Here is a 19,213-nt window from a genome sequence, read left to right on the forward strand (position 1 = left end):
CAAAATGAAAAAGGACACAATAATATTATTCAATTATACATACAAAAAATAGTTAAGTAATACATTTACTCATGGTGGATATGCATCACATCTAAAATCATTATTAAATAAAGTCAATGACACACAAAGGTTTTAGCAAAGTGGACACTCATCTTGCTCAGGTTTAAAAAAGTTTTGAAATTTTACATGCAGAATTCATATAGCATAATATTATTGTACTACATAAATGTTATAACACATGTAATCGTTATGAAAAATATAAATATTCTGCAAAATAACCTTCATTAAAAAGTGTTTATATTTAAATCTAAAATGTTAGACTATATTTTTTGTCTGTACACATGAGATGCCATCGATATTTTGGGGTATATGAAACAAAAGAACAGTACAAGGGAAATAGATGCATGTCATGTTATGATATTAAAAGCTGTGATAAGCTTTGTTTATCTTTGTTGCAGTTGCATCCAAAAGTACTGCATGGTGCATGACAATGTCTGTGTATTGTTGACGCATCATCACTGTTATACTTGGTAATATGCTATAAATAAAAATAACTAAATCAATTTTGTCTTACAAATGCTTTTGTGCTATGTGTCAAGTTATTTACAAACCTATCGTCATAATCGAACATCCAAAAAGCACTTAACCCTTTCAGTGCGGGAACCAAATTTTGAAGGCCTTTGCAAACAGTTTGGATCCAGATGAGACGCCACAGAACGTGGCGTCTCATCAGGATCCAAACTGTTTGCTATTCTGATAGTATTCTTTGAAAAAAAATCGAAGAAATGGCTAATTTTAGAAATTCAGCAGACGACATTTTAGCAGATGACAAATTTCCCAGCATTCAAAGGGTTAAATTAAGTGCATGTGAACTTCAAAGCAAACATGAAAGCAATCGTTTACATACAAATTGCGTCGCAAAAGGATAAGAGAGTTTAAATTATTATAAAATAATAACGGGGTATTTCATTAACATAGAATTATTGGAATATCTATATCTGTTCTTACAAGCTTTACTGAACTATTTTAGCCCGCGTCAATTATATTTAATTTTTCATTCACAAAAGCATCATAAATTCACTGTCGACCTCGACCTTGATGAAGATCTGGTCGTCTCGTTTGTAATCAAACGTGTCCAATACCGGTAGCTCCACAAACTTCTGTGCCCCAAAAGACGCATTTCTCTCCCCAACAGGTCGCCCCAGAAATGGTTTGTTGTCTTTGATCGTGTTCGGCTAAAATGAATGTGATCTACGTGTCAAACTGCTTTTAAACTGGGAAACTATGGTAACTGCTTATGTTTATATTATTATTGAAGGTGAAATATCTAGCATTTAGACGATGCACACTGTGTAAGTCTGAATAAAAATTGGTCTTGTCTTGTAAAACGCCTGAAATGCGACATGCATGTACGTGACGTACATGTATTTTAAGGGAATAGTTGTCGAATTGATGGCTTTTAAAAGTAAGTAACATTTACATGATATAGTTTAATATAGTTTATTCTTTTCGGTGGTTTATATAGAAAAATAAGTGAATTAAATAGAGGATATTTGTTGGATTCGGTTGAGTATCGATATTAATTCACTCGCGATCATAGAAAATATATTTTCACTCGTGGCTGCGCAACTCATGTAAACATATATTTTCTTTGATCATGAGTGAATAAATTTCAATATTCCATCGAATCCAATACATTTTATTCTATGATTTTTTACCTTTTCTAAATTTACATTTACATTGTTTAATAAAAAGTTTAGCTTGAGAATTTCGCTGGAATAATGACGTCATTTCGTTAAAAAGACGTCATTTAACAGTAAAACTGAAAATTATCGGTAATTTTTTTACATTTTATTTTCACTGTTCGAAACAATGATTATCAGTTTTGATTCACTGATATTTCTCTGTAAACAACCGGCAAGCATAAAATAAAACTGATTATTCACTGTTTCTCCCAGTGAAAATAAAAGGTGAAAATTATTGATAATTTAAATTCGCTGTTTAACTGTTAAATGACGTCATTACGGTGAAAAAAGCATAACATAAAAAGAAAATTTGTTGGATTCGGTCGAATATCGATTTTAATTCACTTGTGATCATAGGAAAAAAAAATCATCGCGGTTGCGCCTCTCGTAAAAATATAATTGTCTATAATCACCCGTTAAAGAAAATCGATATTCCACCGAATCCAACAAATATCCTCTATATATTTAAAGAAATAAAAAGCTAAAGACCAACACGGAACTCATTTTAACAAATAAAAAGGACAGTCTACAGCACTATTTTTGAAAGGACATCTCCGTAATCTCATCCATAACGTCATATTTTAATTAGTATAAAAGTTTACGTGTTTTTTGCAGATTTTAACGAAAACAACAATACCACTCAAGATTGATTCCACCGTTTCTCGTTTGTAACGCTGTATAATATAAATATTTCAATGAGTGTAGTCCCAGTTGGTTGAGCTAAACTTTTTAAGTTTTGATTCGATTTCCAAAAACCCTTATGTTGTCAATTTGTTTTAATCTGAAAAAAGTCCCTTTACCACGGAAATTTATCGTATTCGTCATATTTTAAGCTCTAAAATAGTTTCAAAGCCTAACATTTATACCCGCACGACACATAGATCAGATCTATTGTAACAATCTGTACACATGTTTCACCTTACTAAACTTCAGACAATCATAAGCAATACATTTTATCAATAATTTAAATGATGAGAACACAATTATTGGTTAAAAGAACTTAAACTATCACAGACTGACACAAAGGAAAGTGTCGTCCCTGATTAGCCTGTGCGGACTGCACAGGCTAATCTGGGACGACACTTGACGCACATGCATTAAGCCCAGTTTTCTTAGAACGCGACTCAAATGTTCGAAAACGACACTACCGCTATGGGCACCTGAATGTTGTAACTTATGTTCCTGCGAGCATCCGGGTCCTGGCACTGGTCAATCAGGGTGAATGTAACACGATGACGGAATGGCCACAGCAGCAGTGGGTCGTATTCGCCTTTGCAGATGCAAACGAATATGGACAGGAACTTGCCCCGTGCTGATATCATTAAAGGGATACATCTAACAATTATTTGAGCTAGTAAATAGCACTCAATTCAACCTCACTTGTAATTTATCATAACTAGTTGATCAATCTGATTTACTTGGATGAATCTAGCAAACATTTGGCCTTATGAACACTCATTTCAACATTACATGTGAGATCGCATAACTAGTAATTCAAATAGCAATCTGATACACCTACGAGATTTTCAAAATAAATTACACGTAACATGTTTACACATTACAGGAAAACCAATGAAACTACTAGTATTGAACAACGTATCAGTTGACTTCAAGACACATTACCACAACACATCCGAGGAGTTTCGCAAACATAATCCCAAATAACCATTGCCTATTTTGTTTCCATTTATCTACTTCTGATTAAAAATGGTAATAATGATAATAAAAGTATTTTGGCCGCGCTCTGTGAAAATGGGTTTTATGCATGTGCGTTAAGTGTCGTGCCAGATTAGCTGTGCGGTCCGCACAGGCTAATCACGCTTTATGGTAATTTTCGTTTACAGAAAGTCTCTTCTTAGAAAAATCAAGTTTAGGCGGAAAGTGTCGTCATTGATTAGCCTGTGCGGACTTCACTTTATGCACATGCATTAACTCCCTTTTTCACAAGGCACGGCCCACCTTTGCCGTCTCCGTACGGGCACAGAGACAGCGCCATCTTGTAACCATGGCGGCTAGTGAGGAAAGGCGGGCTGAAAAGCGTCGCTTTGCGGCCCAGTTTTGCCTCGTGCACCTTGTCCTCCCAGCCCTCGATTTTCCAGACCAGCTGACACCCGTACAGTTTCTCCAGTGTATCCACCTTCCGCTCCAGAACCGTTATCTTCGCGCACAGAAACGCGATATACGGTATTGGATTCATGTCATTAAGTATTCATTTGAAGAACATTACTGGTTCATGATGGACTTTTTTCATTGACAATTATATTCAATTTGATTCTTTTGTGGATCTCAAAATAAAAGTACCTCTAAAGCAAGTGTCGAATCGTCTGATTACAAACCCATTTTCTCGAACTATCGGGATGTACAGTACATATTATATCTTTTACAACATAAATACGTGTACATAATACCGCTTTTTTCTTCAAATCACAAGATCTTAACACGTGTGTAACACGGAATTAAGGTCTTGACAAACATCATGCATTCTTCAATAAGGTGTTCAACAATCTTAGCCGGCGGGGGTGGATCCTCTTGACCATTCCAAAAAAAACCATCGGCTACGGACACACACAACACAATACCACATCGACCTTAAATGTATTTCCTAACAACATAAACAGCTTGCTTTAAAGTTTTCGTCCCAACTGTATTTTATCTCCAGTTTCTTCGGCAAGTGTGGATCCTTACATAATACAGCCTAAAGTTCAAAAGATCCTTACACATATCAAACTAAATTAAATAATGCATAATCGCCCCTACCTGCTGCAGGTGTTTCTCGAGCGTCTTGGCATGCAGCTCGAGCTCGCGGCGGTGTAGGATGACGGTGTCGCAGGCCATGCCCAGATGCACGATCGGGTCCTCCTTTATGTGCTTATCCATATGCTTCCGCTTGCACTGCGGTAGCGAGAAAACTCTAAGTGAAACCCTATTAGGGCGTGATAAAACGTGGTAACTAGTCAACAGACAAAGCAGGAGCATTTCTTTATTTTATTAAAAAAAATACATATTTTACGTGACTGTTCTCATGATAAGCGCATCGCTTCTGCCATTATACACATCCACGATACAATGTATCGATTACAATAAAAAAATAAACTGATTTGGCGGTCAAAACAAACACGACATTTTTCCCAAAACCCTTATCAAAATGCCCGGTGCGTCACTAGTCCCTTACTGTGTATTTACATCCGCCGTCCCAGAACGGGCACTTGATCTTCTGTCTGGAGCATGCGTGGTCGAGGTGTTCCTGCAGATCCTCCCTGCGAACCTCCTTCCCGTTCGAGCACCTGTTCGGGCAGGGAAGCACGAACTTTCCGCACACACCCAGGTGGCTTGTCTCATTTTCGGCTATCAGTCTGCACGTGGCGGAAACGGAATACGTTCATTGTGAGAAACTGGACAATATGGGGGATTTTTCTCTCGAGTCTTTGACTTACTTATAATCAATGTCTCTACCACCTGTGTGTACACATCACGGGTGCGTATTAATGCAGCAACCGGTAGTGCGATTCTATGCGATTCCAAATAACGAATCTATGCAACAAGTTAATAGCAATACAAGTTTAAGCAAGACATTGAAGCCTGTACGGGTACACGCCAGGTATGCGAATACTTCGTTGACGGATGGCACTAGACTAACAGAGAACAACAAAAGCCACGCGCGAGAGGTGAGTTCTTCAGTTTTTTTGTATTTATGTTCTGTTTATTTGGTATTTAGACACAGAACATTGTTTGGGTGATTATTGGTATAGCACTTCGTATTGCGAAGAAAGAAATTCGCGGAAAAACGGTGAATTATTAAAAAAAAACGATAAAATTCCATCGACAATCAGCATGAATTGAATGATCAGTACATATTTTAACAAAATAAACATACTTGGAAATAAATCAAGAACGTGCTTACTATTCGAAATAAAAGATCAATATATCCAGAAATGTTACAACATGTTACATTTTAGTTTACTAATGCATTTGAGAAAATTCAAATGTTTTAAGAGTCGCATGCACATTTTTCATCTGCACTTCGTTTACCGATCATCTAAAAAACAATGGCACTTCGTTTCCCGACATCTAGACACTTTTTTCCAGATATAACACATACGTTTTTTTGTGAATCAAAAATGCAGAATTCGCTGTGGAATACTGTTAAAGTAAGCAGGCAATAAATAAAATTGTATGTACTTAGTACGCAAATAAAAAACGAATTACCGAAGCAAGTTCTTATCCCTTTGAAATATGATTATGATTTGGTATAAATGTGAAAGATAAATGTTAAACAAATTGGATATGTCTAATGAGTAAAATCTATATGACCAAATATTTTAAATTATGTTCTAAACGGTTGATCTAAAGCATTTATCTTTATGTCCAAATGAAGGTACTAAGGCTATTTACTTATATATTAGATAGCATGTCATGAATGATCACTCTGCTTAAACTGCCTCTCAGAGATTAATATCAGCAGCGGTGCAGGTCCGAAATTCTATTGGAACTTTTTGGCTCAATGCCAGTAAACGAAAATAGCAATAAAAGAACGGGCGGGATCGATTTAATCACACGACAGTGTAGTCTGGTTCACTATGTTTGTCCGTTCAGAAAAATGGTAGATTAGCAAAACTATACATTTTTGGAAAGATTATTACATGGGCAATTTAAAAATCAATGTTTACATTTGCGGTAATACCTGTATGGCCGCCATTTTGGATTTTCAAAATGACCGCCGTAAAAATTCATATTTTACTCTATTTCTGCCTCTAATAACCCTAAAAACTTTTTAAAATATACTAAACCTATGTTTTCAGGTACAAGAAATCCATTGGTTACATAATCAGACTTCTGACTGTAACAGTTCTTTCTTTTTTCAGGAAATATGCATCCAGGGAGCAGCCATTGATACAAAAAATGTTAATATTTTGGTATATTGGTATATTGAGTATATATATTATATATATGTATATTGAATATATATATTGGTATATTTCGCCCTTTCTCTATGCATTCGCTTTCTTACCTATATGTTATGAGTATGAGTCTATTACTATTACTACTCTGTGAGGATGAGAGCACAACAGTGCAGAGATATTACAAGTAAAAGCCGTAGATGATAGAGATATTTACATTGAGTGAAACTAATAAGCATAGAGTACATAAATAATAAACCTACGTACTCTATGCTAATTATATTACCTAAGTATATATATACAAGCTGGCAAATCAAATATTGTTTTCATATTTTAATTAAGTCATTTCATTTGCCCGTCATAAAAGTACATACACTGCTCACGTGTTAGTTACATTACAGTATTTATTTTACATTATCTACTTGGTGGAGGTGTATATTGTGGGTTTTTTCTTTTGTATTTTCAGTGCATAGCTCATCATGAGTGAAGATCCTGATGGAAGCACGTTGTCTTTGGGCACGTCCAAGGAGTCTACAGACTGGAAACTGTGCACCATTTGCCAGGAGAAAAAAAATAACAAAGGGACAGTTGTTCTAAATCCCAGGACAGAATCGTACCAGAAGTTACTGGACATAGTGGCCGACAGAGCCAGCGTACAGGATGGAGAATATGTTACCCTTCAAAGACGTCTCCAGGACTGCACAAAACAAACGATGCTTGAAGCTAAATCCATGTGGCATCGAAGCTGCTATTCTTGCGCCACTAATGAGATATGCTTGCAGCGCGCCAGGGAACGCTTTGAACATTCCATGTCCACAGGAAGTTATTCTGTCAAAAAACGTGGCCATAAGAGAACAAACTCAGAAATGGAAGCAAACACACCAACCACATCAACGACATTCACACGATCTGCAACAGCACCTTTGTCGAAAGATAGATGTTTCTTCTGTCAAGTGGATGACGGCCAGAGTCTCTTCACTGTCCGAACCGAAAACGCTGGGAATGAACTTAAGAATGCGATGCAAATTACACAAGACCCAGTGCTGATGACAAGGTTAAATAATGCAGTCGCACCAACTGATGCCCATGCAATCGATGTGAGATACCACAAGCTGTGCTGGACGAATCATGTGTTTCGTGTCCTCAGGGATGATGCCAGAAACCAAGCCAGGCCCACGACGGCAGACCTACCAATGCAAATGGCATGCTTGATTGAGTTGATCAATATTGTGGACATTGAAACTCAAAACAAAGCGTATCTTCCAATGGATGTCATTGAGTCAACATACATCTCGATGCTGGGAGGTAGTGATGAGGCAGAGAAGCACACACCGACGTTGATACGACAATGGCTGAAGGACAAGGTGCTCTCAGAATTGCCAAGTGTAACGTCTGTGAGACAGAAAAACAGACAGAAGCCTTCTGTACTGTATTGTCCTGAAGCCTGCGAGGGAGATATGGTCAACACGTCTATGATGAAAGACAATGCAAGTGAAATTGATAACACAAAGATGCTCTACAAAAAAGCTAACCTAATACGCACACGCATTACAGACTCCACCGAGTCAGATCGATACAGTCACAGTAACAAGCACAAAAAAGATGTTCCAAATGATTTTTACAGCCTGATACGATGGATTTTGGTAGGACCCGCAGAAGAGCTACAGACAGAGATGAGGAGCAGGACAGTCGACCGATCAGCACTGACCATAAGTCAGAACATAATGTATGCTTTCAAGACCCGAAGGCAGGTACAACACAAACCCAAGCATGCACTGGCCACATTCCGGACACAGTCTGTATGAGAAAATCTACAGGTTCTAGGGTCGGCACTTAGTGTTCACCATGACACCAGAAACAAGAAGTTGGTGCACCTCCTCCACGCACATGACTATTGTGTACCTTATAGCCGTGCCCTGCTCCTGGAAACATCAATTGCCAATGCTGTTGTAGAAAATACAAGAGAGTTCAATGGCCTGTATGTACCACCGTTCCTAGAGAAAGGGTCATTTGTGTTCTTTGCTATTGACAACACTGACTTCGCAGAGAACACAGCTGATGGGAAAGGAACCACACATGGGACAATCACAGCTGTGTATCACAAGGCAAATGCTACTGGAGAAACCATCGCACCCAGCCTGGAACCTCGTGAGGCAAAGAACCTATCGGTTCTTCCGTATCATGTTCCCATCAAGCCATGCAGCAAACCAAAGCCTGGGCCAGACAGGAGAGCGAACAAGATTGCATCACATGAACTGACCACCCCAGGTTGGGTCATAGCTTCTGCTCTTTCTAGAGCAAAGGAGAATGGAGAACGGAGCCAATTCCCAGGTTGGGCAGGATTCAAATCGCTAGTGTCGGTTGGCCAATCTCTAACCCAAGTTGGTGCACTACCACTGCTGCCAGAAGTTGCACACGAATGGTATACGATGCTGACTGTGATCCTGCAAGCGTCAGAATTGAAGACGCTGTTCGTTGGTGAAGAATTCCCAACAGTGAATACATTCGACATGGCCTTGTACGAGACGGCAGTGCAGTTGCTGGATGCAAGACTTGATCTGAAAGGAGGAGTTGTCCCCAGACTGGTTGAGTTACATACTGTGATGGCTGCGCTGAGAGCTCTAGGAACCTCAATAGAAAACTCAGGGATAGACGATGCATGGATTGAGGCTGATGTATACGGCTATGACACAACAAGATACATCCTCAAGTGCGCCCACTACAAGAGAACCCTTCGGGCACACATCCATACTTACATGGCTCTATATGAACTTGTCCTGGAACAATTCTTCACAGAGAAGCCCAACCTTAAATCCATTTGCTTGAAACCAGCAGATCAGGTCCACGAAGCTTGTGCAATAACAGCAGTTGTTAGAAGCACAAATCCAGGAGCCGTGACTATGGCCAATGACGAGCTTCTGCACACCCTCACCAACGAAGATGTCATTCAACAGCTGAAAACGTGGGAAGCACAGAAATCTACAAACGCGATGTTCAAGTCCTTGATGAACTACATCCATCGAGTTGAAACCATCTTGTACTTTGTCGAGGCATCCAGGAATTCAGATCTCGTTCTCCACCTTCAAGCAGGGGAGGCACTAAGCAAGCTGTTCTTCGCCTTGGATCGAATAAAATACAAGCGTCTCTGGCCACGTTATATCGCAGACATGCATGAGTTGAAGACAAGTGATCCACAAACCTGGCGTAAACTTCAAGACGGAAACATATCTATCACCAAGAGTGTCATCCCATTTGTCTCTATTGGAGCAGATCACGCATGTGAACAACTCAACAGGATGATGAAGATCCACTCTGGGTTAATTGGCATTTCCAATAATGCCAATGCTCGTCAGTGGTTCTTCTTGGCCACATCAGAGATGGCACGTCTTTCAGGAGAATTCAAAGAGCAATTCGATGTTGCTGCCGACAAGCCACAAGAGCATCATCATTTACAACCAAGTGCCGTCAGGAAAGAGCATGGAAATGTTGACCGGATAAAGGCTGCCATACTAAGTCATGGCAATCCTTTCGCTGCTGAGGGTAACCAGCTCTACAACTTCATCACACATGCATATGTTCCACAAGAGTATGTCCCACAGATTCTGAATATCGATGATACCGGCCAGAAGCTCTATAAGGATTACGTTGCAGAACGCATAAATGGAGATGTCAGTTTGTGGACACCAGTCAAGAAGCAGAATAACAAAATGTACATGTCAGGAAACCTAAAGCAAACAGTCAAGATACGTGACCAGTCAGTCGATCTGAAAGAAACGAAAGACCTGTACGGTCGGTTGATGGTACTAGCCACATCAAACCGTGACATCGATCAGAAGAATGCGATTGGGAACTATGAGTTCACTCTTACCCCCAGAGCACTGTTTGCACCTGATGGCTCGATCCTTCCATGCAATGATAAGTCAAAGCTGATCCATAGCCTCGAGAACTTAAGCAAAACGAATGAAAATCCTACTGATTCTCAAGCAGCAGATGATATGATGATATTGTCGATGCAGTAACTCTATTTCAGGGACCATCTACGAGTCGGAGAATCGCTGTTGTTGATGGACTGGTGCTAGTCCAGAAGATGACAACCAAACCAGCGACAATCATCGCAGTCAAAGATCTCGGCCAGCATTTCAATGACCGCCTCATGACCTTGACAGCAGGATCCGATGAGATTATCCTGGTCTTCGACACGTACAAGTCAGACTACTTAAAACAGAAAACCAGAGAAAAACGACGACAAGGCACGGACCCTGTTCAATACCAGATTGCGGATGACACAAGCATCAAACATATACCAATGGGTCGCTTCCTATCTCATGAAAAGACGAAAGCTGATCTAACAGTGTACCTTGCTTGAGGCAACACTCAAGTACAATGCAAACTCTCCAAAGTTAGTCATCACGTCAGCAGCAGGCCACACTAGAAGCAATCGGAGCATGCAGTTTGACTCAAACAACCATGAGGAAGCTGACACACTGATGATCAGCCTAGCAGCGGCAGCATCACAACGTTGTCCTGAAGCACAGTTAGTCTTCTTTACCCCGGATACAGATGTCCTGGTTCTGGCTATTGCAGCCTATGACAAGCTCTGCAAAAACACATCAATGACGATGGTATCAGGAACCGTGGAGGTAGGGCCAATCTGGTGAGCGCTAGGAAGAGAAAAGGCAGCAGCATTACCGATATTCCACGCGTTTACTGGAGCAGACAATATTGGTCGATTCTCAGGAGTGGGTAAAACGAGGTGGTTTCAACACTACATCGAGTCTGAAAGGGACGTAGTCAGTGCACTGATGAAACTACTGGAAGATGGTGACCTAACGCATGAGGTATTAGAAACATTTACCAGCTTTGTATGCTTAGCGTATTTCCCAAAAGGTATTCAGATTGCAAGTATTACTGACCTAAGATGGCATATGTTTTGCAAAAATCTGGCAGAAAGTAACAAGTTGCCTCCAACAACTGGTGCACTTGAGGAGCACATTGAACGTGTGCGAGTACAGAGTAGAGTTTGGTGCCAAGCCACTGTCATGTGGCAACAGCAGTTTGACCCACACAAACATGGCTTCCATCAGCACGAAAAAGGCCATATACTCCCTATCACCACCAAGGTTCTACCTGCTCCGCAGGCCATTGTCGAGTTAGTCAGATGTCAATGCAAAGCCAATTGCTCAACCCAGCGGTGCTCATGCAGAAGAAATGACTTAACTTGAACCGACCTTTGCTTCTGTGGAACGGACTGTGAAAACGATGCGGACTATATTGTCGGATACGAAACACAGGACAGTGATGACAGTGATGACGAACTTTAAATGGCCTATTCTGTAATCGTGTATGTTTGATGCCATTGACTGCCTGTGTATATTTGGTTATTGACTGCCTGTGTAGATGTGAATAATATGACTGCCTGTGTAGATGAAGACATTAGACAGGATTTTGTGTCAATAACATTTTTATTAAATAAAATATTAACATTTTTTGTATCAATGGCTGCTCCCTGGATGCATATTTCCTGAAAAAAGAAAGAACTGTTACAGTCAGAAGTCTGATTATGTAACCAATGGATTCCTTGTACCTGAAAACATAGGTTTAGTATATTTTAAAAAGTTTTTAGGGTTATTAGAGGCAGAAATATAGTAAAATATGTATTTTTACGGCGGCCATTTTGAAAATTCAAAATGGCGGCCATACAGGTATTACCGCAAATGTAAACATCGATTTTCAGATTATCCATGTAATAATCTTTCCAAAACTGTATAGTTTTGCTAATCTACCATGATTTTGAACGGAATATAATTTATTGGCATTGTGAACCTGACTAGTGGTGTAAAAAGTTATGCATATCCGTCTTCATTTTTAATATAAACACAACACATGCTGCATATGAAGTTGCATATAAGTGACACAATTATTTATTACAGGATGAGTGAATCGGAGCTTATGAATGCCGCCGACGGTTCGTTGTTGGACATTAGTTTAGAAGAAGAATTGTGTACAAGCGAACGGTTCTCGTGTGGAATTTGTGAGGCCAGTTATGCTAGGAAAGCCTACTTGAAGCGTCATTTGAAGACACATGAGGATGGATGCATAAAGTGCTCAGTGTGCACTCAGTTCTTTAAGACTGAGGAAGATAAAAGGAAACACATCGAGGACAAACATAGGCCAATCATGTGCGAAAGTTGTGGAAATGTTTTTTTTCCACTCGTAACTACATGGAATTCCATCTAGATACCACTTCTGACAAAGTTTGGTGAAGATCGGATGAAAACCGAGAGAGCGGACTCTAAATACGAACCGACCGACCGACCGACAGACCGACAGACAGACAAGTTCTATCCTATATAGCACCCTAAACTTCGTTTGTGGGGGTATACTAAGTACTGACTCCATAATATGACATTTAAACATTTTATGTACGCATTCCTTTTTTCCAGAATCAGTTGTTTTTACGATTTAATTTTACCTGTGTTTCTTTAAACTCAACCAATACAGTGATTTAAGGTCAGGTGAATCGCACTTCGAGCAAACGTTAGCGTTGCGTAAAGGGAAGTGCTCCCTATAAGCAGGGCTCAAAATTAAGGGAGTTTTACCATTCTCTTTTTAATTTTGTTGCTACGCATAAGTATCGTCTTGATGATGCGATTCAAATAAGCACAACCGACATAGGATTTTATGAAGAACAAATGTGTATTTGCTTCATAAAGACCCCTTCACTACCGTTATCTAGAGCGCTGCTATAAAGTAAAATTAAACACGATTGTGTTGGTCCGCATTATCCGTTGTATTTTCATTTCTCTGAATATCAAGTTACCAATAAAAAACAAGTTCATCATGTACACATTTATTTAATAATAAATATTATCTTATTTGAAAATTGCAATTATAATCAACATAGTATAAATTAATAGTTATGTGAAATATATTTTCAAAATGTTTCGTATGAATAGCAATAATATAAATAAATGCATTTAAGGTAGAAGATAAAACTCAGTTATTAGAGTGCCCGCTTTGTTGAAAGTCTCCGTAATCTGAAGTGCCCTTTATCGGTAAACAAAGTGCCTGCAACTTTATGTATGCAACCTATTACAACATGCTCTATCTTCGTTTATATTTCATTGAATACTATCAAACTTTCAGTATTTGAAGCACAGTGATTACTCTACATGCTGGAATAGCAAACAATTTCTTGCAATAATTCTAAGTAGTTTTATTTTGTTAAAATGTTTACTGTTCATCCAGTTTATGCTGTTTTCCGATCGAATTTTCTATTATTTGGCAAAACTGTACCATTCTTCCGTGAAATTGTGTATTCCCAATACAAAAGGATACACCATTTATCAACTCGACCATGTGTCTTGTCTTAAAAACTAATCTTTAGGATATAACTTTAAATAAAACAGAGGAACATACCTCTCGCGCGTGGCGTTTGTTGTTCTCTGTTAGTGAAGTGCCATCCGTCAACGAAGTATTCGCATACCCGGCGTGGGGTAAAAAATACATTTTGTTTATTTTTATTTTACGAATGTCTCAAAAAGAACGGTAGCAGAGTTCATTAAAAACTCAGATTTCATATCTGTAAAAAAATAACAAACAATAATTAAGCTAATATTTCCTGTTACCTTAATTTGGTTGTTTTTACAAAATAAAAAAGTACTGGAAACTCTTATTTCAAACACTGAAAAACCTTCAAGAGAAATTAAATATAATGGAATATTTAATAAAATAGACGGATACATATGTACACAGTTTTTATTTTAAATTAACCAGATACACATACATCTGTATACAATGGTTACATACTAAAGTTATTAATAGATTCTTAGGAATTAAATATTGTTGATGATATGAAATGCCCATTTTATAATAAATATGAGGAAACTTAAACGCTTCTTTTTGGGGATGTGAGCACACCCAAACAGTGGTTCAACATGTTAAAAATGTATTAAATATAAATAATATCAATGTGCATGCTCTCTCTTTCCAGCACACGATTCTTGAAATTTTATGAAAAAGGTGAATCCTATCAATTTATTGCTCCTTGAAATGAAAAGAAATATTGTTATGAGTTAACAAAAAAAATCACGAATGTGTACATAAGTCTACTTTTATCATGGAAAATCTTAAAACAGACGACTCACAAAAAAATGATTTTCCGAACTGCTCAGTTGTAAGAATATTCGTACAATGAAACAAAGCCAATATTATAATTCATTGTTACAAAATATGTACGAGTAAATATACAATTTAAGTACACTGGTGCCAAACCATTTTCTTCTCTCTCCTTTTAAAATGTGTTTATTACATTTGTACAATAGCAATTTTATTCTTTATTAACCTACCTGATAGTTAGAAATGATATGTGTTATTTGTGTATATAATTTTATTATAATACAATGAATTCTTGCGAACATGAAATTCGCGAACCTTATCTAGCCGAATACTCGCTATCGCTTTTTACATTTTATTTCTTGAAAGGATTAATCATATGATTCTCAATATATACATGTATCTCATTTAAAGATTGAAATCTGCGAACCTGACTGCACAGAACTCGCACTTGATGTGTCGCTTGTTGCACTCGTCAGTCATGTGATTATGGAGCAACACCTTCTCCAGCTTCATGCCGCAGCCGTTCGGACACTTGAGCAGTTTGAAGCGGCAGTCTGAGAGGTGTATCTGCGGGTAGAATACATGCACGTAAAACAGCTACTAGCGGCAGTAGGGTAGGTGTATCTGTAGGCATATTTAATGGCAGTGCAAGTGGAACAGCTTGAAAAGGCAGTCTAAAAGGTGCATCTGTGGGTACAACTAATGCAAGCATAACAGTTTCACGCGTCAGTCTGTTAGATTTACCAGTGGGTAGAATTAAAGTCCCCGTTCGCGGAGATCTATATGGGCAGAATCGTAAGAAAACGTGTTTTTATTGAGGATATCACTGAAAATCCTCTTGAAATCGGTTGTAAACAAACAATATAGCGATTTTTATGTTGGGGTCGAGAACGGTTAAGTATGAAAACGACCTAATTAATATTCATGATTCGACACGTGAATTCAAACCTAAACAAACAACATTGTGGATACGGGCGAATTTAGCGGGGAGAGGGTAAGAACTATTGCAAATACATCTGTTACAGACGGAAACTGAGTTGCAACGCTAAGTTTTTGCTTAATCTTTGTATTTATCTTGCATATGCTAATAATGGTTAGCGAAAGCTAAATATAGATATAATTTGCATAACTTGCGACGCTGCAATGATTTTCGCCTATTGCATGTATTTATGATCAAACAGATTTTGACCAGGTTTTTCGATGTCAACCTCGATAAAAATATATTTCAATGAATTTATGTAAAGTTTATTTCTCGCTATACGATTTATTCTAGTATGCAAAACAACGATCTATTCGCGAACGGGGACTTTAATGAAAGTCGCGCAGCTTGAAGTGGCAGTCTGTTAGATTTTTCAGCGGGTAGAATTAATGAAAGTAGAGCAATTTGAAGTGACAGCCGGATAAGTGTATCTGTGGCTAAAATAAATGCAAGTAGACCAGCTTGAAGTGGCAGTCTGATAGGTGACTTTGCGGGTAGAATTAATGCAAGTAGAACAGCTTGGATAGTCAGATATGTGTATCTGCGGGTAAAATTAATGCATGAAGAACAGCTTGAAGCGGAAATCGGTTAGGTGTATCTTCGATTAGAATAAATGCAAGTATAACAGCTTGAAGTGGCAATCTGATTGGTGTATCTGCGGGTACAAAATGCACGTAGAACAGCTTGAAGTGGCAGTCGTAAAGGTTCATCTGCGGGTACAATAAATGCAAGTATATCAGCTTGAAGGGGCAATCAGTTAGGTGTATCTGAGGGTACAATAAATGCAAGTAGACCAGCTTGAAGTGGCAGTCTGATAGGTGTATTTGTGGGTAAAATGAATGCAAGACTTATAGCTGGACGGGGCAGTCGAATTGGTGTATCTGTCGGTAGAATAAATGCAAGTAGAACAGGCTGAAGTGGCTGTCTTATAGGTGTATATGTAGTTAGAATTAATGTAAGTTTACCAGCTTGTAGCGGCAGTCTGAGAGATGTATCTGTGGGTTAAATAATGCACGTAGAACAGCTTAAATAGGCAGTCTTATAGGTGTATCTGCGGGTAGAATTAATCCAAGTAGAACAGCTTGAAGCGGCAATTGCTGCGGGTGCAATACATGCAAGAAGAACAGCATGGGCAGTCTGATAGGTGTATCTGCGGGTAAAATTTATGCAAGTAGAACAGCTTGAAGCGACAGTCAGATAGATGTATCTGCGGGTATAATAAATGCAAGTAGAACAGCTTGAAGCGACAGTCTGATAGGTGCATCTGTGGGTATAATAATGCATGTAGAACAGCATGAAGTGGCAGTCTTTAACTTTTGCGATTAATATCTTCTATTTTACTTCTATGTAAAATCATAACCATATTTAAGCGATTAATGACAGTGCAAGGTATCAAGTCTTGTACCTGTAGATCCCTGAGGCAGCCAGACCAGGTGCAGCCCTTTGCAACGAAGGAGCAGTTGACTGCAATCCTGTCGATCTCCGCCTGATAAGCCTTGTCCACGATCACCTGTGAAAGGGACATGTTACTATTAACCTATTTATGCCTAGTGTCTAGAAAAATGGCATTGGCAAACAGCGTAGACCCAGATGAGACGCCGCATGATGCGGCGTCTCATCAGGGTCTGTGCTGTTTGCTTAAAGGAATTTCTGTTAGAAATATTCTAAATATAGAAATAAATATACTAGACATCCCTAATTTTGGAAATAAATTGATCCACTTTAGAAGGATGGGAGAGTCCACTGGGCATAAATGTGTTAAAGCAGCGAAGACGCATGACACTTTCTTATTTACAGATGGCAATGTTGTCTAATATCTCTTTGCGGAAAAGAAAACAATGTGTCAAGTTTAGGTCCACATGGCCGAGAAAGCATTCATTATGATTGCATCATGATGTTGACATGTTCATATGACCTAAAGGCGAAACGTTGCGTGTTCTCCCCGCCCACCGGTAGCGCAATTGTATACCATGTCTTTAAGTATAGTAACAATAGAAGCAAATCTTGAATAGAAAATAAGATTTTGACCACAAGACAGCAAACAATCTTACGTCTTACCTTGGCCCTTATCCGCTGACAATAAATATACATGTATTTGCAAATAAAAAAGAACTGAATGCTTTGACAATATTAAGATATCAACTTGTCAAATATGTAAGATAAATACGAAAATGAACCTCAAGATTGTTCAAAGGGTCCGGGTAAACAAATTCAAGATAATTAAGTTAATACTGTTTATACGCGTTACTTTAACGTTCGTAGCTTAACACACTATCGTAGACACACCTGTCTGTTCCGGTCTATCGGAATACCGTCGATGGGGCACTGCGCCGACGTGCGCAGCAATTCTGGGAGGCAGTTGGCGCAGCAGCGGTGACCGCAGCTCTCAAACTGCACAGGAAACTTGAGCACCTCCATGCACACCGTACACATGTAGTCCTTGTCCGGGGGGTTCACAAACTCGTAATGCACTTCGTCCTTGTCGCTGAAATAGAATACAATAACATCCAAATGTGATATATTTGTGCAGAAAAAAACACGCCACAAACCCTTTTGTACAAATCGAGTAAACAAATGTTATGCACTGTTAGTTACAACAAATATATGCAATATTTCCACATAGGGTTCACAATATAAAGGGCACATATCTCTACACATATAATTAAATAAAAGATTTTCGTATGTATTATACGTATACCAAAACTTAAACAATAAGAATTTTGTAAATAAGAAAACACTTTCAGACTACTCCTTACATAATGGTTGGCGCGGCCACACTCATCCTCGATCCTGCCCTCGCGTCTATCGCATCACTGTGTGAGCTCATTATGACGTGTCAAAGTCTGAAAGGCAGCGAATGCAAGACACATTCTTATTAAGAATAAATTAACATCAGTACTACAGTTGCTCTGCTACTTCTTAGACGGTGACGAGGACGACGGCGGCGGTGATAAGGATGATATCGATGAAGTCGACGGCGGCGACGAAGACGACGGCAATGATGATGATGATGATTATGATGATGATAATGACGACGACGACGATGACGATGATGATGACGACGATGTCGATGATGACGATGATGATTTATTACAACAACAACAACAACAATAATAATAATGATAATAATAATAATAATAATAATAAAGTATAAACTATTACCAGAATGCGTGTATTCCAGTACAAGAAGTTTATAATAAGTCTTTAGCAGTCCTTCCTGTTTGATTGATTTATAGATTTTAATATTTGAACATATGTTTATTTTTGACCACTCGTTAATAATTAAAATTAGGTAAATAAAATGCTATTTATTCTTTGCTAAAATGTGTATAGCAACGCGACCGTTATCAATAATATTTCAAAACAAAAAAATATGTGACATTGATTATGTTAATAATGTATTTAAAATGTTAATAATGTATTTCATAATTTTATTGAAGTTGATAGGCGTTCACGGGAAATGCTATAGATCT

At 38.5% G+C, this 19,213-nt stretch overlaps 1 protein-coding gene across 3 annotated transcripts; it reads right to left on the bottom strand.

The window, feature by feature from the left end:
- Window positions 1–180: 180 nt before the first annotated feature.
- On the bottom strand, window positions 181–17,294 carry LOC127856322 (TNF receptor-associated factor 4-like). Of its 3 annotated transcripts, XM_052392460.1 has the most exons (8): window positions 17,146–17,294; window positions 15,189–15,328; window positions 4,918–5,098; window positions 4,503–4,637; window positions 3,705–3,903; window positions 2,906–3,057; window positions 1,095–1,235; window positions 181–538 (listed from the first exon to the last, which is right to left on the bottom strand). In XM_052392460.1, exons 1-8 carry the CDS (start codon window positions 17,263–17,265, stop codon window positions 413–415), a joined length of 1,194 nt encoding a protein of 397 aa, XP_052248420.1. In that variant the 5' UTR covers window positions 17,266–17,294; the 3' UTR covers window positions 181–412. The 3 variants fall into 3 exon arrangements, with proteins under 3 accessions (XP_052248420.1, XP_052248435.1, XP_052248428.1); XM_052392475.1 differs by lacking the exon at window positions 17,146–17,294 and having other exon boundaries at window positions 4,503–4,668; XM_052392468.1 differs by lacking the exon at window positions 181–538 and having other exon boundaries at window positions 698–1,235.
- Between the last annotated feature and the right edge of the window lie 1,919 nt (window positions 17,295–19,213).

The sequence above is a fragment of the Dreissena polymorpha genome, chromosome 1, assembly GCF_020536995.1.
Source record: "Dreissena polymorpha isolate Duluth1 chromosome 1, UMN_Dpol_1.0, whole genome shotgun sequence".
Classification (NCBI taxonomy): Eukaryota; Metazoa; Mollusca; class Bivalvia; order Myida; family Dreissenidae; genus Dreissena; species Dreissena polymorpha.

Excerpts from the sequence above, each read along its gene's own strand:
- LOC127856322 (XM_052392460.1), bottom strand. The coding sequence starts at position 17,265 with ATGTCCCTTTCACAGGTGATCGTGGACAAGGCTTATCAGGCGGAGATC. Across the intron at positions 3,058-3,704 it reads CCCGTACGGAGACGGCAAAG|CACGGGGCAAGTTCCTGTCC; the intron begins GTGGGCCGTGCC and ends TAATGATATCAG. Across the intron at positions 539-1,094 it reads ACGACCAGATCTTCATCAAG|CATATTACCAAGTATAACAG; the intron begins GTCGAGGTCGAC and ends TTTTATTTATAG.